The sequence below is a fragment of the Ictalurus furcatus genome, chromosome 23, assembly GCF_023375685.1.
Source record: "Ictalurus furcatus strain D&B chromosome 23, Billie_1.0, whole genome shotgun sequence".
In the NCBI taxonomy this organism is placed as follows: domain Eukaryota; kingdom Metazoa; phylum Chordata; class Actinopteri; order Siluriformes; family Ictaluridae; genus Ictalurus; species Ictalurus furcatus.
This window is the reverse complement of record NC_071277.1, coordinates 8771717-8784395: the sequence shown is the minus strand read 5'-3', so window position 1 is coordinate 8784395 and position 12679 is coordinate 8771717. Positions and strand designations below refer to the sequence as shown.

The 12679-nt window shown below is 41.6% G+C and overlaps 1 protein-coding gene across 1 annotated transcript in view; it reads right to left on the bottom strand.

Annotated features, from left to right (window-relative positions):
* ctnnd2a (catenin (cadherin-associated protein), delta 2a) overlaps positions 1–12679 on the bottom strand; it is a 233462-nt gene that overhangs the window by 93579 nt on the left and 127204 nt on the right. Inside the window, exon 8 of the mRNA XM_053611859.1 lies at positions 11735–11960. Within this exon, the coding sequence (XP_053467834.1) occupies positions 11735–11960 (226 nt within the window). The remainder of the gene's footprint in view (positions 1–11734; positions 11961–12679) is intronic.

The window sequence follows — 12679 nt, the reverse complement described above, 5'->3', positions numbered from 1 at the left end:
TTTCCCTGTTACAAAGCGCTGACACTGGAGACTCCATCCGAAGATGATAAAGAAATGAACGTCTCCTTACAGAAAACATCACCATATCGATGAATATATATGGTTTTCTTTGTTAAATAAGAAATAATAAGAATTTTGCTTTGATATAAACCGGTGATTTGCAGCTTCACTACTGTCAGAGTCGCCGTTATAGAAAATGAATCAACATCTCGTGTGGTATAAACACAATTACAGGACAGTTACAGCATTTTCAGTCCATTACTCTTCACTCCAACACACACACTTACAGTACACACACACACACACACACACACACACACACATTAAAAAGCATGACTCATTATTGCATAAGCAGCTTCCTCCTGGAAAACATTTCAAAACGAGTCAATGCAGATCGAACGAGGTTTTAAACACATTAAAGCGAGTCAGGAGAAATCTCTTCACTTGATAAACATGCCTTTTAGTCTAAAAAACACATCTTCATTCTCTTCCGAGACGAGGCCGGCTTTATTTTTGCTCCGACGAGGGAAATGGGTATTTAGAACGAATGCACAGAATTAAATAAAAGCGCCGGAGGAAATAAGGCCTGGTCTTGTGTACCGTTAACTCGTCGAACAAAACAGACGGCTGACACGAGGCCAAAGGAAACCGAGAGGTTGAAAAGAAAGAAATAATTAAATAAATGAATGAATGAATGGAGTGTGGGGATGATGAGCGTCTTATCCGGCTCGAGAAATCAGTCTCCAGCTCTCAGATTAATCCCATTAGATGTTGGTAAACAGCAGCTCTCTCACAATCAGGCCTAAACTGCACCATTTGCATGTTTGAGACGCAATCAACGCGCTTGTGTTTTTCTCTGTTGTTCTGTCTGTGATTAGGGGCACGGGGACACATTTAAAGAGGCGGGATTGTCGACAAAAGGAATTCCAGATGGTCCTGTCTGTTTGGGCTGATGCTCCTTTCAAGTGTTCAACTGAAGCACTGATATCCCATTTGACAAAAAAACCAGAACTACAACAACAACAACAACGACAAAAACCCTTGACTTCATTCATATTTGTTGCATTCTTCCATCTAAAAGTTTTTGTGAACTCAAACGTGTGGCAAAACAAACCATGAAAATCATTTCACGTTCCAATCTTGATGTCAAGAAAATAAGAGAAAATATTTACAAAAAACCCACATACAATCAGCGTAATTAAAATAAATTAGCATGCTGTATATCATTATTCCTCTTATACTGCAGCTAATAGATAATTGCGAGAAAAGATGGCGCCGAGGTCCATGGCATGCCGTCTGTTGCTCAGTTTGTTTGTGGTGGTTTTAATATTTATGACGACTGCTATGCTCCAAAACGTTGATGACTTGTTAACCTACGCTCGTCAAATACTCCTTAATATTGGAACTATTAAGTGAAAGAACCAACACACTCACACGGCCATATTTTAGATCTGGATTTGTCCCATGGCCTGTCCATTTCCACCGGTCAATTAGGTGATTTAAGTTTCTCAGACAACAAGCTGGCAACGTTCACTGTTCCTCTTGTTCATTATGATGCTAAAATCATTAGACCTGTACGATGGGCACTGAAAACTGCTCTCCGACATCTGGAGAGAAATCTGCTGCAGCGTTTAGCGAGGCTAGTCTTTTGCACTCTGTCGAACATCTTGCAAACACTTTAAACGCTGATGAGTTTCTTAATGCGTTTAATTCGCCGAATTATCATAAAAACAAATCTGAACCATGGTTAAACGGCAATACTCGGTGATTAAGGCAGAAGGGCAGAGTGTAGATGGAGAAAGGATAAGCTACAAGTATCTTTCGAGATCTTACAGGAATCTTTCATTAAACATCAAAAAGTGGTGACATAATATCTACGGAACTCAAACAGACCCAGGACGCAGTTTAATATTCTCAATTCTGTCATAAATCCTATAGGCAAAACCTATCCTGCGGAGTCTTCCACATTGTGTGAAAATCTTCTGAATTTCTTTGTGGATGATATAGCAGCGATCAGACAGTCCATTGTGTCTTCAAAAGATCCTTTGGATACTCCCAGCTGCACTTTAAGCCGAGTTCCTGGCCGTATTTAATGAACATGGTTGCTCAGTTGAAGCCCAGCACTTCCTCCCTTGACATCGTTCCTACCTCCTTTTTTTAAACAGATCTTTAATAGTGTTGTTGATGTGAATCTTAGCAGTAGTAAACAACAGTCTTTTCTCCAGGTCTGTTCCAGCCTTTTTTAAACATGTATTGGTGAAACCGTTACTGAAAAAGCCAAACTTGGAGTTATCTTGTTTTAGACCAAGCTCAAATGAACCTTTTACTGCAAAAATTTGAGAGAAAGCTGCGCTAGATCAATTACAAAGTTTCTTGGAAAGAACCCGCATTAAAGAAAATAAAAAAAATTCACTCTGGTTTTAGGAATGAAATCTTGCTATCTGTTGAAACTGGGATGTCTGTCATTTTATTCTTATTAGATTTGAGTGCAGCGTGTGACAGTGTTGACCATGATTTTTTAAGCATCAGGGAGTGCCCTTTTGTTGGTTCGAATCCTATCTTAGCGATAGAACCTTTTTTCAAGGTATTGGATGTTCTGTTTCTTCTCTAGCTCCCCTTACCTGCGGTATCCCACAAGGCTCCATTCTTGGTCCCACCCACCTTTTTCTCCCTTTATATGCTATCACTAGGGTCAATTTTAAGGAATCACGGAGTGGCTTTCCATTTTTAATGCAGATGACACCCAAATCGATCTGCCGATAAAACAAAACAAGACAAGAGAGGTCTAGAAACCTTGCTTGCATGTCTGGCTGATATTAGATCTTGGATGTCTTCGAATTTCTTATATTTGAATGAGAGCGAAACAGAAGTTATTGTGTTCGGTCCCACTGTGGTTAAAGGAAATACAAACCGCAATCTTGGCAACCTTGCATCTGTCAAAAATTTAGGACTGACTTTTGATTCTTCCTGCGAGTTTGACCAACATATTTAGTTCAGTGGTTAAGTCAGGTTTTTTTCATCTGAAACTTCTGGCCAAAGTTAAGTCTTTCTTATCTTTTAGAGACCTTGAGAGAGTGATCCATGTTTTCATTTTATCTCACTTGGATTCCTGTAATTCTCTAAATACGGGAATATCCCGTTCCTCTATCTCACGGCTTCAAACAGTCCGAAATGCTGCTGCTAGACTTTTAACCGGGGTGAGTAAACATGGTCATATCCCTGCAATTTTAAGGTCTTTAAATTGGTTGCCAATGTGTTATAGAATTGATTTTAAGGTATTACTGTTTGTTATTAAGTCATTAAACGGCCTGGCGCTTCCTCTATCTGTCCGATCTATTAAGCTTAAATAAGCCTATCAGATGTCTACGATCTGCTGATCACAACACCCTGTCCTTTCCCAGATCGAGATTAAAGCTGAGAGGTGACCGTGAATCTCCGAACGCTGGACCTACGTAACGGAACCTCTGTCTGTCAGTTCTGCCACCTCCTTACACGACTTCAAATACGAGTTAAAGTCTCACCTTTTTTTTGGCATTTAACTCATCATAAATTTCCAACATTGTCAAATTAGTCTATTATTTTTTTCTATTTATTTATTTAGTTATTTATTTGGTATACTTATGAACTGTAACTGGCTTTGTACAGCACAGTGGTCAATCAAATCAAATGAAAAAAAGAAAATAAAAAAGTTCCTTTAATGAATATTAAGTGTTTTACATATACCATCGGGGTGGGGGGTGGGGGGGGGGTTGTGGATGGATGCTTTTAATGAGTCAGTGAAGTTTTTTCAACCTTCTACAACACCCACAAGACCTACACGATCAAACGCTATGAGCACTCCGGGAAAAGAAGTAACAAAAAAGTTTCCAGCCTGCTCTCAGCAATTCACAATTATGCAGTAAAAGTTTACACACCCCAGTGAATGAGGTTGTGGTTTTATAGTCGTCTGAGTACGAGAGGAAAGCTGTTCTATAAACGAAACAACCCCGAAGTTCTCCGCTAAAGGATGATAAATGCTTGCTACCTTTTCTTTCTTTTTTAATATAATCACTATTCTTTTTCCCTCTCGTGATATTCATGCTACTCTCAGGCCAATTCCAAGCCCCAGCGAGTCTGCTCATCGATTGTAGAGGTGTGCTACGGTCCATGTCGTTGGTGTAGGTCACGATCAGGACGTGAATGCAGATGTGATGTGATGTCATTCGGAGATCTCTTTCTTAAGCACCACAGTTCTTTCAGACAGGAATCCTTCGTGATGAGGTGAACCTTAAAAGATATTATTTTGCTTAGCCGGTACGTTCCGCTCATCCGTCTCGGGAGCCTGTGGGATGAGTTTAAAGAAGCTGACACATGCAACTATGCATTAACCTCAAGTACCGCGGCTCCTGTCTGCCTGGCTGATTTATCGCTACGCCTCGAACTGCGGCACTGTCAGTCATTTAACCAAGTCATCTGATCGATCCCAGTCGCCCTGTCCGCTGTGAAGTTACTGAATTAATCACCATGTGAGGAATAAAACACTCGGTGTGCAGCACTAATAGGAAAATAATCAATAACACTGAGGTGTGATTAAGCAGAGTTACTGTAAACACACACGTCCATACCAGGGCATCCCAAAGTGTTTTATTCCTCTTATACCACAGCAATGGCATGCCATACTTTTTATCCATTTATAGTTATATTTAAAGTCATGGAATGTCTGTGAAACAAGTTCGTTCCTGTTCTCACTTACGTTATAGCAGCTATAAACAGTCCTCCGTCCTGAAGATGTCAGGAAACTTAAAGTTAAAGTAAGCTTTACCTCTGACACTGGAGACTCCTTCTATAAATCTCCAGACACCGTCTGACCAATCAGATTTGAGAAATCGACACCGCTGTGGTGTAAACGGTATAATTTGAAAATCCTGTTTAGTTTGATTGCTGCCTTGAGAGATGAACGTGAATATAACGACGCCAGCCTGATGAAACTCCTTACAGAGGCTAAGCAATTAGCATAAAGTTAGACCAGGCACAGGGTTTGTTATACAAAGCGTTGACAACTCAATCTCTCATCAACACGGGCACACTAATGACGCAGCCTTCCCATTAAAACATGTTTCATCCCGCTTGCCAAAACACTTCCACCTCCCTGTTTCATCACAATGCACCCGGCTTGAACCTCATGAAACTTATCTGCTCCTCATTATACAACATACAAAAGGGCCGACATAATAATTCAGGCTCGGTCCCCTGTGCATGCGGCACGCTCTATTTATCAAAGTCGAACATGTTTGTCCAGGACCACATGCTGGACAAATTGAAGTCTGCTGATAATAAGGGTCAAACCTTGTGCAGAGTTTCATCCATTTTCTCTCTCTCTCTTTATTTTTTCTTTAAGGGACTTTTTCACAAGAAGGCGATGAGGAAAATAAGTGGAGGGTAATTTACCTGGAACAGGCAACGCTGCCGGCTGGGCCTGTGTAAGGGCAATGCGTCATTTCACCGTGTTCAGGGTTGTTAAAGTAACAGGACATTTCTCATACAGACTCCAAATTACACCCACATGACCTCGGAGGCAGCAGCAGAAAGCCATTTTTTTGTCCTTAATTGGTTCCTAGTTTTGCACCGTTAAAGTTTAGCTTAATTTATGAAAACACGGTGGCTAAACAAACACAGAATCAAGCGCGAATGCAATGTTGTCGAGATGCTTCATAAGAAAGAACAATTAACGTTGATTCTGATTGATCAGAAGGTGTTGATTCATTTTCTGTATCTGCAGCTTTATATCACATTACATCTCATTACTGAGCTCCTTTTAATGCGTTACATTACATTACATTTATTCATTTAGCGGACGCTTTTATCCAAAGCGACTTACAAATGAGAAAATACAAGCAAAGCGATATATCAAGCAGAGAACAATACAAGTAGTGCTACCATACAAGATCCATTAATTGAGTTCCAGAAGAAGCAAAGTGCGCGGAGTAGAGGTGTAAGTGCAATTTTTTTTTATTTTTATAGGTTGGTCAGGTGTTCACGGAAGAGGTGGGACTTTAGGTGTTTTTTGAAGATGGTGAGAGATTCTGCGGTCCGGATTGAGGTTGGAAGTTCATTCCACCACTGAGGGACGGTTAGTTTGAATGTTCTTGAAAGGGACCTTGAGCCACGCTGAGTAGGCACTACTAACCGTCGGTCATTAACTGATCGCAGATTGTGTGAGGGAACGTAAGCCTTGAGGAAAGAGTTGAGGTAGGAGAGTGCTGTTCCAGACAAGGTCTTGTACGTGAGCATCAAGGCCTTGAATTTGATGTGGGTGGCTACAGGAAGCCAGTGGAGGGAGATGAACAGGGGTGTGACATGGGTTACTGTTGCTATAGCAACAACTCGTTACAAGATGGGCTTGTACCGAGGACGCGCCAAATAAACAGATTAAAAAACATGCGTATCGTGACATTTTCTCTAAGGAAGGAGTCTCCAGTGTCAGCACTTTGTAACAGTCAGAGGTAAATCTGTAACTTTATGTTAAAGGGTTTTTTTTAGCTTGAAGAGAGAGAATAAAGAGAGGGCTGGTGAAGGAATGACCGTTTGTAGCTACTGTAACGTAAGTGAGAACAAGAGAAAGGATTTGACTTAGACTTGACTAACTACAGACGGATGAAACGTAGGACCTCATTCTTTCACAAATAAAATAATGTAATTGTTGGCAAATTTCTGAAGTATAAGACGAATTAAACACTCCGTGACGTGATCGATAACCACTGCGAGGTGCGAGTGCTCGACTCTTCCAGGGCTTGCCAGATGAGAAGATCCGTGTCGCTTCAGTACATTCACAGATTAAAACACATCCATGGATTATAAACAAGCACATTTTTGCGTATTAAGTATCAATGGAGTCCACGTTTGTAGGCGTTTCTGATAAATAAACTGTGTAGCATTCTTAGATGTTTGATTACAGGGTTGATTAGGATTCACAGTCAGTGCCAGTGAAAGTTCACAGCTCATGGATTAGCCTGATTACCAATCGGAGACGAAAAAGAAAAGCCGAGCATCAATAAAACATCAGTACATCTTCAGCTACAGGTCACTGAGAGCGAATGCAGTATAATTACAACCTGATATATTACACTGACGGGGCAGAGACCCAGCTCTCGTTTCTCCTCCTGCTTTCTTAATCGTTCTGTTTTTCCATCAGTGATTCTTCCAGTAAACACTTGCCACTGATAGTGTATAGGAAAAAAATTAATCACTGTACAAAACACAGACAATAACAACAACAAAAAAAACTCCCAATCTCCAGCATGCAGGAGTGTACACACCCTTTTATAATTGAGAACGTGGCCGTGTTCAGAATCCACCAATCACGTTCAAACTCATGTTAAACACTAATGAGTGTAGACCTGCCATCAATTAAAGTGACTGATTAACCCCAAATAAAGTCCAGCTGTTCCTATAAGATTCTCCTGACATCTTCTGGGTAAATCCAACTGGAAAAGACCTGGGCCACAAAGATCTTACAGAGCAGGTACGGGATCTCAAAAATATCAATCAGGAAAGGGTTACAAATAACTTCCAAGGTATCGGATATACCATGGAACACTGTAAATATAATGAACACGTGAAGAAAATATGGCACGACAGTGATACTACGAAGATCAGGACGTCCCTCTAAAACTGATGAGAAGATCAGGAGAAACCGGTCAGCGAGACTGCCGAGAGGAGCTACAGCGAGAGTAAAAGAACTGCAGCAGCTTCTGGTAAGTACTGGTTACTCCCTACACGTGACAACAATTTTCTGAATTCTTCATATCTCTGGGCTGTGGGGTAGGGGCGCAAGATCTCCCAAAACCATGTGGAATAATGTGTTATGGTCTGAAGAGACCAAAGTTTGATGGGTGACATTTTGGCCAGAATACCAAAAGATATGTGTGGCACAAAAGAAATCAGAGCACATGACTACAAGAACAGCTTCCTCACGGTGAAGCACGGTGGTGGCAGCTTCATACTGTGAGGCTGTTTGTCTTCAGCTGGAATCGAGGCTTTAATCAGGCTGGAGGGAATAAGGAACAGCTCCAAATACCAGACAGTTTTAGCACAAAACCTTAAATCTTCTGCTAAAACTCTTGAGATGAAGAGGAATTTCAGCTTTCAGTACGACGACGACCAGAAGCAAACCTCCAGATCAACAAAGGAACGGCTTCACCAAAACAAGCTCAAGGTTTTAGAATGTCCCCGCCTGAGTCCAGACCTAAATCCAATCAAAAATCTGTGGGGTGACCTGAAGAGGGCTGTGTACAGGAGATTTCCAGACAATCTGACAGAGTTAGAATGCTTTTGCAAGGAAGAATAAAATAAAATATATAAAGTCAAGACGCTCCTAACTGATCAACTCTTACCCAAAAAGACTGAATGCTGTGATAAAATCTAAAGCTGTTTCAACTAAGTATTAGTTCAAGGGTGTGCACACTTATACATCCAGGTTGTTGTACATTTTTATTTTTTATTTTTCCCCTAAAATGATTCAATTATTGTTTTTTTTTTGTTTTCATTTTAATTAACAGGTGCTTTTATAGTCCATAATAGACAGTTGTGCTTCCCCTATTTTAATAACCACCAGCCTCCACTGTTCCTATCATGTTTAAGATTTGACCCCACAACCTTTCAATGATCTATATTAGGAGGTCAGAAAAGCCCCGCCCTCTTTCATAATCTCCACCCTGAGGAAAATGTTGAAGTCTCTTAAAAATGAATGTTTCAGAATTCCAAGCTCTGGTCGTGTCAATGTCAGTTCAAGAAGATGGGAGGACTTCCTTGAATCAGCACATTTTCTGTGTGTGTGTGTGTGTGTGTGTGTGTGTGTGTGTCTGTCTCCGTTTAGGATGTTGAACAGATGTTACGACAGCCTGGAGCCAGAGTGATAATGACTGTGTTTAAAAGCAGCTCGCTGTTCGAGTTTGGATCGATAGGTTTGGAAACGCACGGAGCTCGGCGCCTGTATTTGCAAGAGGCAACCCCCCGTTTTTTTCCCCTCTGATCAATACGCTCCACTCAATCACGTTCATTTGTCTTCATCAACTCCTCCGTCTCTCTCATGTACACACCGTTTTCTGAGTGCATCAGGCAGCACACATGCCTCTCGATCGCGATTACGCCCACATCGGCGTCTATAAAGTGCTAAATCCTGAGGACGGCATTCTCTTTAAGTCTGGAGCTTTGATCCTATTGGATGTGAACGTTTAGACACGGATAACTTAAAGATCACTCACTTAAGTCGATTTGAAGTCTGGCGTCCACATTATGCAAATCACTGCGTCCAAGGTTTTCTTCTTAAACACGAGCGCTCGCCTTGAAAACGTGGACTGAAGAACTCTCTTTGCTTTTGAATGTAATATTGAATGATGCCATGTAAAGTCAAGAGATCTATTTTTGAAAAAATGAATAGGAATATGTTGTGTAATATGTTCTGAATGAGAATCACTGGACTGGAATAAACATCGTACGATCAAACCCATTTTTCGAAGCGGTCCCTAAACGAGGCTTTTCCAATGAGGTCATTACAGGAAAACAGCATGTCGATAGCACTGCTAGCACAGAAGTTCACCTGACGCTCTCCCATCATTTCGACACACCTTTCAAAGCTCCGCTATCCAGCATAACATCGCTTATTATTTGTTCGAATTTTCTATACACTGTACAGTACTCCTGTATACGATTATATTCTACACCAAAAACAGAAAGTGTAATACGGCGGGTACGTACTGCTCTTTTCTCTCGACTCTCTCTCTCGCTCGCCCACGACACTTCCTGCACTTTGCCAAAGGGAAAAGGTCAGAAAAATGTCACGCTTTGTCAGTCCACTACGCTTAAGCGGCTCACCTGAAGGCAGTCGCTGACCGAACAAACCCCGTCTGAAAAAGTCAACAACTTCACAAGTGCTTCAGCGCTAAACATCTGCCACGGGGCCTGACGGTTAATAAAAAAAACAAACCTAAACCAGCACTGGCAACGCTCTGTTAGTAGTAAACTCTTCTTTACTTCTTTACTTTCCCCTCTCAAGCCAGGAGAACTCTAAACAGCAGAGGAGCCATGAAACCATTACGACCATTACGGCTGTTTTGCCAGGCATTGTGCTGAAGAAGGAAATAAATAGCGCCATTGTGAAATAAAAAGCGTGGATAATAAAAGAAGTCATTTTCTCAAAAGGGCCCAGTCTGAATTGCGATTGTGTCACATATGGAAACAAGTGTTGGCGCTGGCCATGTCTCAACACCCTCCCCCCCACCCAATCGCTTGCAGCTCCATTACAGGCTAAACGACTCCCATCAGTGCCTTTCTGGGCCCTCGAACCTTAATAGAGAGACGCGCACTCACCTTGACTCCGAAACTAGTGCTTCACACGCCGACGATCTCGTCAGCCGTCACAGGGGAACGATCGATGAGGTCTGAGAAGGATTTCCGGACTCGTGGAGCTTTTCAGAGTTTAAACTGAGTACCGTGAGACTTAATTTGATCATTACAAAAATTATTTAGTAATTATTTAGCATGTTACTAAATCCAGTGCTGTCTCCGGTAAGGAGATGTCTGTTTAGCGTTTATGTAAGGAGTCTCCGGTGTCAGTCTATCGGATAAAAAGTATGTTGTGTTCTTTAATAAACTGAAAAGGGTAATAGTGCAAATTGCTGTGGTATAGGAGGAGTAAAATCCTTTTGGACATGCTGTTCGGGAAGGTTAGAGTATCTCTGCTTCATCACAACACCCTGTCGTTGATTGTTTTCCTATAGCAGCATGACCCAGAGTGTTTTGTTCCGTATTTACCTATGGTTTAGTTATATAGCTTTTAGAACTGATATGAAAACGGATATTGCTTGAAATTTGTCAATACATTTTATGTAAATAGCACCACTCCTACGATTACAAGGCAATGAATAATTCTCTTTTATCACATCGGCACATTTCCCCCCTTCATATCAAAGAAGAGAAATCTTTTTTTTTTAAATGCAAAAGCACGAGCAAAATGGCCAAGCTGTGAAAAATCTGCACCGTAAACATATCACTAGAACGCATTTTACATGCTCTACAAAGACGAGCACTGAATAATCAGAACCCAGACTCAGACATCATTATGCTCGCTGGCTGCACTGGCCTTCATCCGTCCAGCTTTGCCTTCACCGCCACCTGCACTGATCACGACTCAGCAATGCTAATTAGCTCCGACGTTTCAAAAAGAAGTCCGCGGCTGCGCCTACCATGGCCCGCTTCAAATGGCCCTGAGCCTGATGGGGAAAGACCAATTAAAACCCAGTGCAGCTGCAGATACGCTGCATTAAAAGGCTGAATTGGGTTATATAAAATCTCCTGATAAGAAATATTCGATAAATTGTCCATATTCGAGATATTTTCACTTGCTAAGACCATGTAGAAAGAGCAGGAACCAAGTTTTCACCAAGTTATAACCAAGTTCCTAATACTCACAATGCCCGAAGCTCGTTTATGTTCCAGCAAAAACATATAGGAAACATCCCGAAGCGTAAAGACTACTGCGCTATTGACGTCGCACCACAAAACTGAAAACCTGCCAACAAGCAACTGCAAAAGAGCCAACAACATCCTTCAAAAAAGCCATTTTGACCTCCTACCTCTCCTCTCATCCTGCTGAGACCGGATCAGTACGCTCCGAGTCGCCACAAACTTCAACACCGTACAGCTCCGGATGAAAAGCACGACCCGGGAAGTTTGATCGAGGCCAGCGGAGTCTTACCTCGGATCCTTCTGGATGCTGTCGATGGAGGGTGAGCGTGCCAGGGTCCCCTCGGGAGGGAGACTGGGGCCTGATTTGCTGTAGGGAGACTCCACAGACGAGCAGTACTGCAGCGTGCGGTACGGCTCCACGTAGCCGGTGTAGCCTCCACGCGGGAACGTTCCCGTGGCATTCTGGCTCGCTGTTCTCTGCAGAGGGACGGAGTCGACACCGGGGGAGGACGGGGCTATGGCAGGAGAGGAGGGACAAAACATAAAGGTCAGGAGATGTTCACAGATCTGGTGGATTAGGTCTAGAAAAAGGCATCGGAGGAGACGGAAAAGGACAGACAGGAACCCAGCAAAGAGAACGACAGAAAAGGCAACAAGGTTGAGAACAGATCGAGATTTAGACACGTTCTGGCACAAATTTGGCAAAACAGAGTCTTATATATACGTATAAAAATATTCCTTCAGACCAGAACAGGCTGTATTTTATATATTTTTCATCAAGACTGCATCTGTCTTCACTCATCTTAAGTAAATATAATCTATCATCTATCACGATTAACCCTGGAGGAATATAATGTGATACAATTTGAATTAAGAATGCACCTATTAAGAAACGTAAGAAAAAAATGCATAAAAACAGAATATTTTGATAATCTGACAGCTTTCGGTTTCATAAATGCAACATTAATTCAAATAAAATGAGCAACTTCAGGATTATGAAAACATCAGCCATATTAACTGAAGTTTATACACATCTAGTTAAAACTACATACACATGAATGAAGATACACTTGAATACAGTATTTTTGTATTATTAAATTCAAGAGAGAAGATGTTTATAGACGCTATGACCTACACTATACGGCTAAAACTTTATGTACCCTGCGGAGACCATCACACCCATATGAGGTTCTTCTCCAAAACTGTTTCCACAAAGTCTGACGAACACAATTAT